This window comes from Onychomys torridus, chromosome 14 (genome assembly GCF_903995425.1).
Source record: "Onychomys torridus chromosome 14, mOncTor1.1, whole genome shotgun sequence".
NCBI lineage: Eukaryota > Metazoa > Chordata > Mammalia > Rodentia > Cricetidae > Onychomys > Onychomys torridus.
In genome coordinates, this window is record NC_050456.1 from 67,435,601 (window position 1) to 67,451,890 (window position 16,290).

At 44.3% G+C, this 16,290-nt stretch overlaps 1 protein-coding gene across 3 annotated transcripts in view; it reads right to left on the reverse strand.

The window, feature by feature from the left end:
- Nucleotides 1-15,474, reverse strand: part of Nrde2 (NRDE-2, necessary for RNA interference, domain containing) — a 40,331-nt gene extending 24,857 nt beyond the window's left edge. The window contains exons 1-4 of one of the 3 annotated variants that reach the window (XM_036206196.1): nt 15,247-15,472; nt 7,766-7,874; nt 6,400-6,633; nt 2,856-3,008 (exon numbers count right to left, since the gene is read on the reverse strand). In XM_036206196.1, the coding sequence (XP_036062089.1) occupies nt 2,856-3,008; nt 6,400-6,633; nt 7,766-7,874; nt 15,247-15,310 (560 nt within the window). In that variant the 5' untranslated portion in view covers nt 15,311-15,472. Of the gene's footprint in view, nt 1-2,855; nt 3,009-6,399; nt 6,637-7,765; nt 7,875-15,246 lie in introns of all 3 variants that reach the window. The other 2 variants (XM_036206195.1, XM_036206197.1) reach the window with 2 other exon arrangements.
- Nucleotides 15,475-16,290: the final 816 nt, after the last annotated feature.

A 16,290-nucleotide genomic window follows, 5' to 3' on the forward strand; every position in this document is an offset into this window, starting at 1 on the left:
TACTTCTGGATACAGTCACATGTACACGTCCTTTTAACACATCATAAATGAAGATGTGAAGGAACACAAAATCCCACTGTTTTCAGATACCTACTTCCGGATAGTCATGTGTACACGTCCTTTTAACACATCATATAGCTCTGAACCCTCCCCACTGCTTTTACACAGCTCACAATACAATTACTCTTAAAGAATATAATTTTTTTCCTTTTTCTTTTTTTCTTTCGTGGGTTCTGAGAATTGAACTCAGGACCTCTGGAAGAGCAGTAAGCACTCTTAACCACTGAGCCATCTCTCCAGCCCTTAAAGAATAATTTTTAATTACATTTATTTATGTAAGTGTTTTATGTATGAGTGCTCTGTCTGCATGTACATCCGTACCCCAGAAGAGGACATCAGATTCCATTATAAATGGTTGTAAGCCATGGTGTGGTTGCTGGGAATTGAACAAAGGACCTCTGGAAGAGCAGAACAGCCAGTGCTCTTAACCACTGGGTTCTCTCTCCAGTCCCTAATTACATTTGGGCAGGGAAGGTGCAGCCACAGTGCACACATGGAGGTCAGTGGACAACCTGTGGGAAGCAGTTCTCTCTTCCACCATGTGGGTCCTAGGCCTGTAACTCAGGTTGTTAGACTTGATGGGAAGGACCTTTACCTACTGAGCCATCCACCAGCCACAGGAAGATCGTTTTTATTGCCTTCAAACTATTCTACGGTATGAATGAGGCATAATTTAACTACTTTCATCTTGTTCAACATCTTATTACTACTTGTTCAAGAATCTTGAGTAGAACTTACGATATAATTAAGGCATCATTACTGCAATGAAGACACATTTCTTTGATGGTATTGTGTTCCCCCAAAATATTGTGCACCCTAATAAACTTATCTGGGGCAAGAGAACAGAATAGCCACTAGATACAGAGGCTAGAAAATGGTGGCACTCACACCTTTAATCCTAGCATTCCAGAGGCAGAAATCCATGTGTTCAAGGATACAGCCAAGCATGGTGACTCATGCCTTTATCCCAGCGGGTGATGGTAGAAAGCAGAAAGGTATCTAAGGCCTGAGGACCAGAAACTAGAAGCATTTGGCTGGTTAAGCATTCAGGCTTTTGAGCAACAGTTCAGCTGAGAGCCATTTGGATGAGGACACAGAGGCTTGCAGTCTGAGGAAACAAGATCAGCTGAGAAGTTGGCCAGGTGAGGTAGCTGTGGCTTGTTCTGCTTCTCTGATCATCCAGCATTCACCCCAATAACTGGCCTCAGGTTTGATTTTATTAATAAGACTCTTTAAGATTCATGCTACACATTTCCTATAAGATTCTTATCAAACCACCTACTGGCTCCTCTTAACCCCAGAAGTAGGACCAACACACAAACTTAGGAACTTCAATGAATGAAGTTATAAGTACATTTGATTCAAATGAATTCAGCTCAAATCAAATCAAATAGGTAGGGAGGGTGTAGGAAGAAGCGTTAAACAAACACAGCCTCACATACTGGAATAAAGGACACTGTGGTGGGACTGTTTATATGGGTACAGCTCCTCAAGATGAGTGTAACGTGAGTACACAGGACGTGCAGCGACACACTGGAGGCTGCAATTCACCCAGACTGGACTACACAGTGAGTGTGAAGACAGCCTGGACTACACAGTGAGTGTGAAGACAGCCTGGGCTACACAGTGAGTGTGAAGACAGCCTGGGCTACACAGTGAGTGTGAAGACAGCCTGGACTACACAGTGAGTGTGAAGACAGCCCGGGATACACAGTGAGTGGGAAGACAGCCTGGGCTACACAGTGAGTGTGAAGACAGCCTGGGCTACACAGTGAGTGTGAAGACAGCCTGGGCTACACAGTGAGTGTGAAGACAGCCTGGGCTACACAGTGAGTGTGAAGACAGCCTGGGCTACACAGTGAGTGTGAAGACAGCCTGGGCTACACAGTGAGTGTGAAGACAGCCTGGGCTACACAGTGAGTGTGGAGACAGCCTGGACTATAGAGGGAGCTCAAAATAGAGACCAAACAAACAAAAAAGAAAACTGATCTCCAAGGTCTCAGAGCTTAAATTAAATCTTCAAGACCTGGGAACTGGGACCTAGGGTCCCATCTTTGTCCTTTATGTCCCAAGTCCTACAAGGTCCTAACTGTCTACAGGGAGTCAGTAAACACTCAAACTTTGCTTCATTGTTGCTGTTTGAGGCAGAAGTCTCCCCAAGTAGCCTAGGTGTCTCTCAGAGTGACAATCATTCCTTAGCCTCACAAGTCACTGGGATTAAAGGATGCACCACCCTGCACATTTTTCAATATGCCTGACAGATTACGAGAAAGAATTCTAATTCATTCCTGCAGCAAATGCCACCCCCTACTTTATGACTCTGCTGGTGTCTGCTAGAAATAATGTGACAAAGGCATTACCATCAAATGTCATTTGTTAAGTGGCATATGTGTGGGGCTGAATAAATAAAAATGCTCTTGCCACCTTTTCAAATGGCACACACATCAGACCAAATAGTTCCTGGATACCCTACCAAAGTTAATTATTATAAGGTATTTTTAGATTCATTCCTGAACAAACATTTTACTGAACACCCACTCGGCCAGGCACTATGCTATGCGCCAGGGATAAGATAACCCCAGACTGACCTTCCAGCTAAAGCGTTTATTTTAGAACATAGAAGAGACCTGTGCCTTCACAACCCAACAACAGGCAAAACGCAACAGAATCCATGAGAGAAAGACAGACAGACAGTGCTGAGACAGCCAAAGGAGAAAGACGTCACTTCTAACAGAAAAAAAAAACAGAGAGAGAGAGAGAGAGAGAAACCAAACCAGGGCTACAATACTGGTTACCTTGCTATATCCCCTCGGTAGAGAGATTTATACTCCCAGTTGGCAGGATCTGGTTTCTTATCTGTCCTGAAGACTTCTGTCAGAGTCTGAATGTCTTCCAGCCAAATGGAGTGGTGTCCAGCAGCAGCAGCAGCAGCAGCATTACTTCCTTGACTATCAGACAAAGGGAAAGGAACTTTACAACTTTAAAACATTTGGCATCCTCAGAAATATGCAAGCTAACCCTGTCAAACCCTCCTGACATCAAAGGCACCCAGGTACAGATAACCACACAGGCCATGAAGAGAAGAGGGCTTTCACTACAGGAAGGGTTGGAAAAACCAGCACCCATGACATGACACTTCACCAAGAAGAGAAGCCATCTCAGTAAGCACCCTGAAGGATACAGGCGGCACTCCTTTGAAATATTTCATTCAGCCAGGCCTGGCAGCACAGGCCTGTACAGTCCTAGCTTCTCAGAAGGCAAGAGGAGCAATCATAAGCTCCAGACCTGCCTGGGCAACTTAATAAGATGCTGTCTTAAAACAAAAAGTACAAAAAAAGAAAGAGATCCTGCGTAGTGGTCCTATGCAGGAAGCTCTGGGAAATAAACAAGCAGACACATGCAAATATTTAATGTCTGTAACTATTGTCTTCGTCACCTTTCTATTGTTGTGAAGAGACACTATGACCAGGACAACTTACAGAAGAAAGAGTTTATTGGGGATTACAGTTTCTGTAGGCTAGAGTCCATGACCCTCATGGCAGGGAGCATGGCATGGGGGCAGTAGCTGAGACTTCACATTGTGAGATGACAACCATGAGGCAGAGAGAGAGAGAGAGAGAGAGAGAGAGAGAGAGAGAGAGAGAGAGAGCGCACTAACTGTGAGCATGGTGTGGGCTTTTGAAACTCAAAGTCCACACCCCCAGTGACACAAGTCCTCCAACACAGCCACACCTTCTAATCCTTCCCAAACAATGTCACCAACTGGGGAGCAAGTGTGGAACCACGAGCCCGTGGCGGCTATTCTCATTCAGGCCTCCACCACTACAACTGCAGAGGCATTTCCTAAACAAGGCTGTTTAGCGAAAACTATTCCTGCCCTAAGACACTCCGAGCACTAGGCAAAGGGCACAACCACATGGCCAAAGGTGACAAGGCTTTACATTAAAGTGCACTGCGCTTACCTCACCTAACTTACTTTAAAAGTCTTCAAACATTCTATTACAAGTGAGTACTTTTAAAAAAAGAAATGCTGCCGCCGGGCGGTGGTGGCGCACACCTTTAATACCAGCACTCGGGAGGCACAACCAGACGGATCTCTGTGAGTTCGAGGCCAGCCTGGGCTACAGAATGAGTTCCAGGGCAGGCACCAAAGCTGCACAAAGAAACCCTGTCTCGAAAAACAAAACAAAACCAAAAAAAGAAATGCCATGTGGTGGTTTGAATAGTAATGGCCTCCACAGACCCATGTTTGAATGGTTGGCCCATAGGGGAGGGGCACTTTTAGGAGGTGTGGCCTTGGGAAGGAAGTGTATCACTGCGGGGGTGGGCTTTGAGGGCTTATCTATGCTCAAGCCACACCCAGTGTCTCAGTTCACTTCCTGTTGCCTGTAGATCAAGATGTAAAACCCTCAGCTCCTTCTCCAGCACCATGTCTGCCTGCACGGCCCATGTCCCACCATGATGAGAATGGACTAAACCTCTGAAACTGTAAACCAGCCCAATTAAATGTTTCCTTTGTAAGAGTTGCTGTGGTTACCCGAACTAAGGCAGCCATGACTCTGACTTGCTGCATCTCCAGTACCATTCTAGCATGGTCTCAGATTCTTCATCTTCAGCTCTATGTACATCTGGAACTCCGACAAAAAGGGCAGAATGGCGAGAGCTCCCAGTAAGACAAGACTTGTCTCCTGGAACCAACCTGTGGCAGATGTTCAGCCCAGACACAAATGAACGCAACCACTCCTAGGAGTGAAGAGCGGAAGGGCAGGCTTTCTGGCCTCTAGAAGAAATGAGTTTGTAAGGCTACAGGTTTTGTTTTGTAGCTCTGCCCAGATCCTTCTTGGCAGGGAATAAAGGGAATGGAATTTTAGGGACAGAGAGCAGCTCCTCACTAAATAACTGTTGAATGGCAAGTCTTGAATTAAAGCCCACAGTGAAGGAAATCACAACTGCCTGCTGGAGAACTGTGGTTTCTCTACCAAACCCTCAGGGCAACAAAAGGAGGTAAGTCTGTTGGGATGAGCATGCATCCACAAAGGAAGGAACAATTGGTGACTGTCACCTCTGGGGAACTTGTCCCTTGCTCCCCTGAAGTAGAGTCCCACATGGTGTGCTACCTACCCTCCATGAACCCACTTTCCTGACATCATGGAAAGCCATTTACAACTCACTAATATCTTAGTGCTTACTGTATGGAAACGTACAGTAATTAATGCGTTCTTAATGTGAGCCATTTGAGAAAAAAACAATTTGGGAAAAAAATTGTAACTTCTATCTTCTAAACACACAAGAAAAAAAAAAGCTAAATGAGTAATAATTCAGGTAGTGTGATGGTTAACACTGACTGTCAAATTGACAAGCTCTAGAACCACCTAAGAGACAAGCCTCCGGACACAACTGTACGGAATCATCTAGATGATCTGGGTGGCCTCAAGGAATACCTGTGAGGCATTTTCTTGACCAGGTTCACTGAGGTGGGAACACTCGCCTGGAAACTGAACTTGTTTCATGGCCTGAGCCCTGGACCGAAGGAAAGGAAACAGGGAGCTGAGTGGCAGCAGACACCTCCCTCTCCCTTCTGATGCAACCTGAGCCACTGCCTCAGCTCCTGCCGCCGTCATACACAGACACACGACACACACACACACAGCCATGGGCTACACTCTCAATGGTGAGAGGGAATAAACTGTTCCTCCTAAGTTGCTTTGCTCAGGGTATTTTATCACAACAACAGGCAAGTACCTAAGCCAGGTACCTTCACCACACAGCACCTGCACGGTCTAATATCCATTTCCACGGAGTGGGACACTCACCTAAGCAGAGGGAGAGCTATGGTGAGCACCCACCTATTCTGTTCCAGGTAAGACTTTAAGGTGGACAGCAGAGTGGGGTTTGGAGATAAGTAATGGCCCTACGGAAGGGAATCCCAGGGTCATCAACAGAGCGTCCACAGAAATGGGAAGAAAGGAAAAGGGCAAGTTGGCATTCAAACGCTGTGGATACTTGAACCAAAGAGAAAGCAGCACATGTGTGACCCAGGAATAACAAACAACACTTTTACGCCTCTCTAAGCGTGGAGCCTGCCACTCCACGGTGCATGGACCCGCCGTCCAATTCACGGCACATATGCCACGTCCCAGAATCAAGCCAGGTGTGGTGGCACAGGCCAATAATCCTACCACTTGTGAGATTTGTGAGATCAGGAGTTCAAGGCTGGTCTCTGCTCACAGCAGGCTTTGATCAACTGATTAAAGAGTCGTTCAAATGTCTAACGAGGGCAACAATCAAGAAAGAACCTTTGCAATTAGAACACCCCTGTATCTGCAAGCAGCGCCCCACCTGGGTTTCTCAGATTCCTTCTGACTGTCCTTGACGCTTCTGGAAGATCTGTCCTTCCCAGAATCTGTGTCCGACTCAGACCCACCGCTGCTCGATTGCTCGTGTCTCCTCTTAGCTTTCTTGCGGTGCTGATGTCTCCTTTTTTTCCTTTTCTCTTTCTTCTTTTTTCGGCTGATCTGTGTGAGTGTCTTGCTAGGGTCACTCTCATCTGAGAGCTCTGACTTCAGAGGACTCCTGCTGGAAAAGTCAACTTTGGGATTATTTTCAAAAGAGAAGTAGGGGGAATCACACACAGATGAGGAGTCCGCAAAAAAGCATGAATGCTCACTCCTAGCCCATACACTACCGATTCCTCCTTCCTGGATGAAACTCACCTTAGAGACATTCAGATTGAACAAGACAGGCGAGGACACTGTCCTAACACCGTAAACCTGTGTGCACAGCTGTAATGGGAAAGTAATCTGCCGGTCCCTCCAGCAAACTGTTGGAAACTCTTTCTAGAGAACTGTGTTATCCCAGTGGACATTTTAGAGGAAAGAAGATTTAACTGTGGTCATGGTCCTTCTTTGTAAAGGTGACAACCGTTCTTCTTCCTCAGAACTGTACCAATTTACAAACTCCCCCTGGTCATCATCTATCATTTCCAGAGGCTTCCAGAGTATGTGGAGTATGAGGTTTTCACCATGTTAATGAGGCCATCTAGTCTATATTTGTGAATGTACATTTCTCAGTCAAATAGTCTACAAAACCTTCCTTCACAGTCAGGGAAGATGTGTGTCATCCAGCTCCCCAATGAGCTTAGGAGAGTTTAGCCTCTGTTATCTTATATCGGCTATTTTTATCGAAGTGTTGAAAATGAAACTAAAGAAATATCCAAATTAACAATATTCTAAAGGTTACTAATGAGGTCAATGAAGTTACTGGAGAGTTACAATGATGTAATTTCCCTCATGGCCTAATTACAGGCACTAATTGTGTCATGTACTTTTACCCCCCCCATACAAGGTGGGAGCAGAATCCACAGGAGTTAGGTGAGGGAAGATGGTCTCACAGATGAACTGGCCACTGGACAAAAGGGCGAACTCCATTCATTTCTTTCATCTCAGGGTTTTCTTTCTTTCTTTTTTTTTTTTTTTTTTGGTTTTTCGAGACAGGGTTTCTCTGTGTAGCTTTGCGCCTTTCCTGGATCTCGCTCTGTAGACCAGGCTAGCCTCGAACTTACAAAGATCCGCCTGCGTCTGCCTCCCGAGTGCTGGGATTAAAGGTGCATGCCACCAATGCCTGGCCATCTCAGGGTTTTCTAGGGAGCATCACTGAGGCTATGAACAGTACGCAAGGCTAATAAATCCACCTGTCAAACACGTACCTTGTCAGCGGTGACCCTTCAGAAGCAAGGGCTGTGACCTCTTCAGTTTGTTGGCTCAGAGACGTTAGATTTCCAACACAAAAGCTTGGGTTGCTCAGCCAGTCTAATTCTGCACATGCGAGAGAGAGAAAAGATGGATGACATTAGTGCTATAGGCCTTCTAGACCAGGAAACCACCCATCCTATCAGCTGGCATCCGCATTTACAGCCATTATTGGCAAGTATCTTGGGCAGTCCACAGAAACCGAGTGGAATCCATAAAATTTTTCACAGGGCATGGTGCTTTAACACATTCTAAAATATTTAAGATTGAAACCCTCTTGTAATATTAGGCTGTGGTTTGATCAAAAGTCACATACCCAATGTGGCCTAAAGGTTAACAAGATTTCATGTATTCTATCCACTGTCTAATGTGTCTGATCATGTCAATGCAACTGGTCTTAGGAAATCGGTGCTCTCTCTCTCTCTCTTTCCACCATGTGGGTCCCAGGACTCACACTCAGGTTGTCGGGCTTGGCAGCAAGTGCCTTCACCTGCTGCACCATCTCCCCAGCCCTCAAATTCCATTTGAAAACTCCTAAAAGTTAGAAAGTCAGTCATCCATGGCAGCACATGCCTGTAACCCCAGCACATGAGAGACAGAGACAAGGATCATGAGATCAAGTCCAGCCTGAGCTACATACACAGGGTGTAGTCCAGCTCTGCAACATGGCAAGATCCTGTATCCAAAAAGATTCAGCAAGAAAGTGTACCACTCAGGAAACACTCCATGTTCTACACTAGTGTAGTCAAAAGCAAACTTTTTCTTACAACAGCATTCTTTGGAAACAAAAATATAAGGACCAGGTGGTCCTTATATAAATGGCACATGTCTTTAATGCCAGCACTCAGGAGAACAAGGCAGTATGATCTCTAAGAGTTCCAGGCCAGTTACACAGAGAAACCCCGTCTCAAAAAAACCACCAAAAAAAAACAAAAACATAAAACAAAACATAAAATGTTGAACTTTAGCCAGGCGGTGGTGGCACACGCCTTTAATTCCAGCACTCGGGAGGCAGAGGCAGGCGGATCTTTGTGAATTCAAGGCCAGCCTGGTCTACAGAGTGAGATCCAGGAAAGGCGCAAAGCTACACAGAGAAACCCTGGGGGGGGGGGGGGGGATATTGAACTTTAATACTAAAATTTATAAACATTAATAATTATTACTTCTGAGTAGTGTGATTAAATGTTTATAATCTTTGGCTTATCTATAATTCCTAACTTCCTTTTTTTAATGATTTATATGTTTTTCTTTTATGTGCATTGGTGTCTTGCCTGCGTGCATGTCTGTGTGAGGATGTCCAATACTCTGGAGCTGGAATTACAGACAACTGTGAGTTATCATATGGTTGCTGGGAATTGAACCCGGTCCTCTGGAAGAGCAACCAGTGCTCTTAACCACTGAGCCATCTCTCCAGCTCCCACTCTCTTTCAAATAATTTGTATTGCATTATCAGGAGATTGGACTCTGGTCATCCTTGGCGACAAATGCCTTCACCAGCCTAGCCTTCTCTCTGTCCCTCTAGCGTCTTAACAATGTCTGTTTCTACATTTCTTAATTTACAGCTCTACAGAGTCCTGTTTAACTTTCTAAGTCTTAACTGTGAAAGGAAGGGAAAAAGCATGAGATGGCATAAGAAGAGTCCTCAGAGGTCTGTGTTGTGTCCTGCTCCTCCACTGCTCCTCACCCATGCCCTTTTCCTCTCTCCTCTGCCTTATGGAATCACTTATCTACTTTCTGTCTCAATGGATCTGCCTGTTTGGTACATATAAATTTATTTCATATAAATAAGTTCATACACTATGTGGTGTTTTGTAACTGGCTTTTTCCACTTTCTGGTTTGCAAGGTTCATTCAAGCCACAGCCATGTATCATTACATCATTCCTTTTTACTGCCAAACATATGGCATTTGGTTATGTACCTCACTCGTGGTGTCTATTCACCAGCCAGCAGACACTTGGTTATTTCTCTTCTGTGGCTATCACAACAATGCTTCTTAGAACTTACATGTACAAGTTCTCCATGAATGCCTTCATTTCTCCTGGGTGGATATTTAGACCATTGCTGGGTCAGATCATAAACCATGTTGACATTCTGAGGAACTGCCAGACTGTGTATTTCACCAAATAGCTGCATCATCCAATTCCCATTCACAGCACAGGAGGATTCCATTTCTAAGCATGTAATCAACACTTGTGGTTGTTTTTCCAGTTATCATCATCCTAGCAGGTGGAATATTATTTCATTGTGGCTATGTTTCCATTTCCCTTATGACAATAACAACAACATCTTTTTACTTACATATTGGCCACTCATGGACCATGTCTGAAGAAATAGCTATTCATTTTTAAATAGGGTCCTCTTATTATTGAGTTCCACAAGTTCTTTACATATTCTGGAATCTAGCCCCTCATGGTAACTGCATGTTAATGAAAAGAGACAGACAGCATGCCAGCTCCCTGAATACGGGTGCTTTGCCTAAACTACTGCCATATTTCCAGCAGCTAGGACAATGCTTGGCACACAGCAGGTGGTTGACAAGTACTCAGGTGCAGGATAAAGAGGAATGAGGATGGGAAGATTCCCAAGGAGAAAAGGAATATTAAAAAGGAGAAAAGGAAGGAGAAACTAACAAAGTGCACACAGTAGGCCAACACTAGGACAAGGGGACAGCCTTTCCATCTTCTACATCTCCTAAGCCAGTTCCAGGGAAGCACCATCCCAGTACTTTACAGATGTGGAAACAGGGCTCGAAGGGAGTGAGTCAGTATAAGGTCCTATCTAGCCAACGCCGACCAACTGCTCATGTTCGTTGTCTCTCTCTCTCTCTCTCTCTCTCTCTCTCTCTCTCTCTCTCTCTCTCTCTCGTGTCTCCATGCTCCTTCTGAGGCTGGTTTTTGGTTTTTTTTCCCCCCTTGAGCCTCATTCCTGGCAGGAGCTAAGTGAAAATAGTCCTTGTTGCTCACTGAGATCAGAATATTTCCACATCAATCAGATTCCATCACAAACAAAGGACAAGTGGGGGAAGACGGGACAAGCAGTATGCAGGCAGAGATGTTCTCTGAGCATCCCAGTGGCTCTTCACACCACCAACACTCTAAACAGTGATGGCAGGTGAAGAAACACAAGGCAAAGGCGGAATTCTCCAAAGGCCTTCAGAGAGCACCCTCGGGTCAGGCTTCCTCAGGACAAGACTGAGGGTCGGCCACATACAGCCACTGAGAAAGAAGTCCTTTCTTAAAGAACTGAAACTCCTGGGTTACAAATTCAAATCAGCAGAGACCCTCAGAGTGACCTTCATCTCAAAAGGCAAATGGTATTTTGATCTGAGAAGCCGTTCTTACTGTGGCTTTCGTAGCACGTTAAACGAATCCACATGAAATGTCAGAAGTAACAATAATAGAAGCACTTGCAAGATGCTTCCATCACACTGTCCACAGACAGATTCTGAACTCTTTTAAACCAAACAAATTGTCAAACCTCCCAGAGAAGTTTAACACAGAACAAAAACAGCAGGGATGCCCTGAGTGTTCATAGGGCTAAGTACCTTGGACAACTCCCTCTTCCTTGTAGATCAATATCTTATGGCCCACAGAAGGTGAGTCACGTGGCCGAGGGCACACATTTAAGCCCGGATGTACTCTTCTTCCTCTAAGGCTCTCCACCATACCATGGGACTACTCTGTAGTTCAACTAAACTCACCAGCCAGGTACATTAGGCTGTCAGGTCAATTTACAAATTGTGACGTCATTATCTCTTGTCCGCCTTCCTACAACATTTGGGGCCAACTCAAATTCTATTAAGGAGGGCATGGTGGCCCATGCCTTCAGTCACAGCTCAGAAGACAGAGGCAGATGGATCTCTGTGATTTTGAGGCCCGTTTTTTAAAAAACTGGCCATTAAAAAAAATAATAAAGAATAAAAAAACAGGGCTGGAGAAAGGGCTCACCAGCTGCTCTTCCAGAGAGTCCCAGTTTGACTCCTAGCACCCACATGGCAGCTCACAACCATCTGTAACTCAAGGTTCAAGGAATCTGACAGCCTCCTCTAGCCTGAGGGCAGCAGGCATTCATGTGATACAGACATACATGAAGGCAAAACACCCATGAACATATATTATGTATGTCCATATACGTGTAATATTACATGTGCACACACACACACACACACACACACACACACACACACACACACGTATGTCCATGCATATATATCTTCCAGGCAAACAACACACCAAGTAGTCACAAGTCTTCCTGTCTTCCTGGTTTCCAGCTCCAGCTCCCCCTCCTGCCCACCTCTCACAAGCTATAAGCAGCCTGAAGGTGGGAGCCATGACCACTCACTCCTACCCTCCTAACTCCCAACAGAAATCAAGTATATACTTACATGACTAAACAGGGTGTAATATATTATATATACACTTAGATCACTAAGCAGAGTGTAATATATATATATATATATATATATATATATATATATATATATATATATATATGCTTGGATCACTAAGCAGGGTGTATTATATATGCACTTCAATCACTAAGCAGGGTGTATTATACACACACACACACACACACACACACACACACACACACACTCTTAGATCACTAAACAGGGTGTAATGTACTACAGAGAAGAGCAGCAAGGAAAGCTACCATCTGGAGATGAAGAGAGAAACCCTTTTGTCCCTGGAGGTCAGCACAGATATCTCAGGCTAGACCTTGCTGAGAGCCTAGCAAGGTACCTCAAAAGAGAGAGGGAAATACCCTGCACAAAAGCCATTCATGTCTCCTGCCTACCTACTGCTGGGACCCACAGCACCTACACCTTCAGGGAACTCGGACAGAAGCAAGGTAATGGACCATCACCAAGGACTCAACACTGAAATGCCTCTGTGCTGAGTTTACTATGGCGCTCTACTTCTCCATCTCTACTGAAAATGCCTTTGTTCAGTTCCACCACAGGCAGAGGAGCAACTGTCATGAATAATCTTAAACTTTAAAAATAGGACTTCAGTTGTAACTGGATAACATATTATCCAAGTTCAACATCCATTTCTGTAACTTGTCCTAACAAAGTAGCATTGACTTCTCATCTGTTTAAGTGAACTCAGAGATGAGTGGCCACCCCTCCAGGGGGGCACCCTTTCAAAAAGCATTTTTAGGGCAGATGATACAAACAAATAAGCAATGATATTAACGAAAATGTTTGTTCTCTTAAGAATAAGCCAAGCCTTTCATTTTGATTAGAACCCCCATTTTCTGGCAAAGAATCTGGGAGTGCAAACTCATTTATACAAAAAGCACCAGCAAACAGAGCTGAGAATGGCATTCAAGATGGTGGTGGCAGACACTTTCCTGGGAGTTGACCTATCCTATGAAGCAGCCCAGGAACTGCAAAGATGATGTCTAAATCACAAGACCCCAACACTGTAATACAAAAATAAAGTAAATAATTTTAAAAATCAGAATTCTAGAGTCAGAAGAACCTATACTCTTTCAGTCTCTTTAGTTCATTCAAGAAGATTTGAGGTTGGGGATTTAGCTCAGTGGTAGAGCGCTTGCCTAGCAAACACAAGGCCCTGGGTTTGATCCTCAGCTCCACAAAAAAAAAAAAAAAAAAGAAAAGAAAAAAGAAAAAGAAGATTATAAGTTAGAGGCTAGTCTGGGTCCCACAGTGAGACCATCACAGGAAAATAAACATCATCACCACAAAATCATTAGACATAAGTGTGATGGAGGGGCTGGAGAGATGTCTCAGTGGTTAATAGCACTGGCTGCTCTTCAGAGGACCCAGGTTTGATTTCCAGCACCCCCATGGAGACTCGGAACCATCTGTAACTTCAGTCTCAGGGGATCTGGGCACTGGGCATGAACATGGTGCAGAGATATACATGCAGATAAATTAAAAAATATTAAAGTTCAATTAATGAGCAACTTCCCAAAAGATAAGAGTTGGAAACATATGAATTCACTGTCTAATCTTAATATCACTCAAATCAGACTGGATCTCCCTCAAATGACTTATTTGTTCAGCACTCCAAACATGCTATCTTCAACAACAAAAAATTATATCTAAATTTCATCAGTTCTTTAGATCTAATCATCACTTTAGAGAAATAATGGGATAAAGAAGCATGTTACATTAAGATTTGGTGGGAAACATCTTCAGGACAAATAACCAGTTTCCTCAACAAATAAATCACCTGAAAAAAAAATATGAGAGCAGGAGAAACTGTTTTATAATGAAAGAGAACTAAGGGCTACATTCCGAAAATGTAATGTGCCTGGGCATGGTGGCACTTGCCTTTAATCCCAACACTAAAGAGGCAGATCTCTGTGAGTTCTAGGCCAGCCAGGGCTACATAGTGAGGCCCTGTCTACAAAAGTAAAATACAATGAGAATTCTGATTTCTTTTGAATACTAACAAGCAAACCAATTATAAAAGGTCGAGACACCTCAAGAAAACTGAACAGTGACTGGTAGCTATATGATATAAAAATACAGTCAGTTTTATTGTTGGGTTGTTTGTTTGTTTGTTTGTTTGTTTGTTTTATAAAACAGAATCTCCCTATGTAGCCCTGGCTGTCCTAGAACTCTCTACGTAGACCAATTCATAAGATCCACCTGCCTCTGCCTCTCAAATGCTGGGATTAAAGGCGTGTGCCACCAACCCTTCAAACTGAATCTTACACTTTCAGTATTAAATATATTTTATGCATTTATTCTCCAGTTAATTTCATTATGAATAATAGTTGTGTTTACATTTATCTAAATAAGTCTCATGCTTCTGTTCCATAGGCCTTTGAAGGTCCCCGAGTGCTCTTATCTGTCCAAATCCTACCCTCTTGAAGATCAGTGCAAAGTTAACGCTTACAAAACCTTGGGACGTTCCATTTGTGATGTTGTTAGTCGTGGCTCATCTACGACATTTCTAGCATTCTAACTTGTACTGTGTGCTTTTCGTTTCGTTCAGCAACACGTTGCGCTATCCGTCCACACATTCCGGACACATTATTGAACACTTCTCTATTTTGAACCTGTGCTGACAACTGGATGAGCAGACAGTCTCAGACTTTGTTGAGGGTTACAGCGTAGTAAATAAAAGAATACACTGACCACAATTAAAAGTGTTTCAAAAGGGTTTCTCTGTGCAGTGGAGTTGCATTATTGCAGCTCTGGGAGACTGAGGTCCAAAAGTATGGTAATGTTAGTCCCTTCACCCTAGTCTTTGTTAACCCTTCCCTAACTTGACCACCTTAGTGCCAGAAAGAGCCTTTACCCTAGGCTTCAGACAAGACCCAGAAGGCTTTGCAGCGCCGCACAGAACTCTGGGATACACATGGATAAACAAATCCGAGACAAAGGCCAAGACCCGAGCCCGAAAAACTGTCATGAATATCATTGGATGTCGCTTTCGACTCTTTTTGGGTGCTTACCTTTCCTGGATGTCCCACCACCGGAGGCCTCACTTATGTCCGCAAAGGCCGGGAACAGCGCCATGTTCACAGGCCGCACCACCACTCCCTCCACAGAAATGGCGCCGTCTGGAGAGCTCTGGTTGGAGGACTCCGTCTCGCGATGCACTCTGGGAAATGTAGTTTTTCCGGCACTCCGCTGGGGTTTAACCCTTGGGCAAGGCGGAGCGGAGACCTGCGGGTGGAGAGGGGAGGAGAAGAAAGGGTAAGGGCGGGGAAGGACAGTTCCCTGGTAGTTAGTGCACTAGCCTCCTGTGAAAACTGGAAAAGCAAGAACCGGAAGAGGAAGTTCAGAGAAGAAAAAAAAAAAAAGACGTGGGAACTGGAATTCCAGCTCAATCCCTAAACTTGCACTGCCGCTTGTAAACTGGGTCAAAGTAATCAAATTCTGTAAGCTTTAGTTTCCTCCTCTGCAAGATACTGAGATTATATTTGTCTGCCTCTGTGTGTGTGTGTACATGGATGTACAAATTGCATTGTTTCACCCGTAAAAAGCACTTAAGAAAAAGTAGCTTTAAACTGGGCATAGTGGCACACGCCTTTAATCTCAGAGCCATCCTGGTCTACATAGCCAGAACTACATCGAGAATCTGTCTCCAGGAGAGGGAGGAGGAGAGGACGTAGAGGAAGGGAGAGGGAGAGAAAAAAGAAAAGTTAGCTTTTGTATGACATGTAATAAGCTCCGTGGCAAAATGTGAGTGATCCAAATTGAAGTTGCCATTTTAAATACTCCTAAAAATGCTGGGGCTGGGCAATGGTGGTGCCTACCTTTAGTCTTGGGAGGCAGACAGATCTCCGTCTCTGGAAAAAAAAATACCCAGGCAGTGGTGGCACGCGCCTTTAATCCCAGCACTCGGGAGGTAGAGCCAGGTGGATCTCTCTGAGTTCAAGGCCAGCCTGGTCTATAGAGTGAGATCCAGGACAAGCACCAAAACTACACAGAGAAATCCTGTCTCAAGAAACAAAAACAAAAACAAAAACAAAAAAAGAAAATAATATAAATAA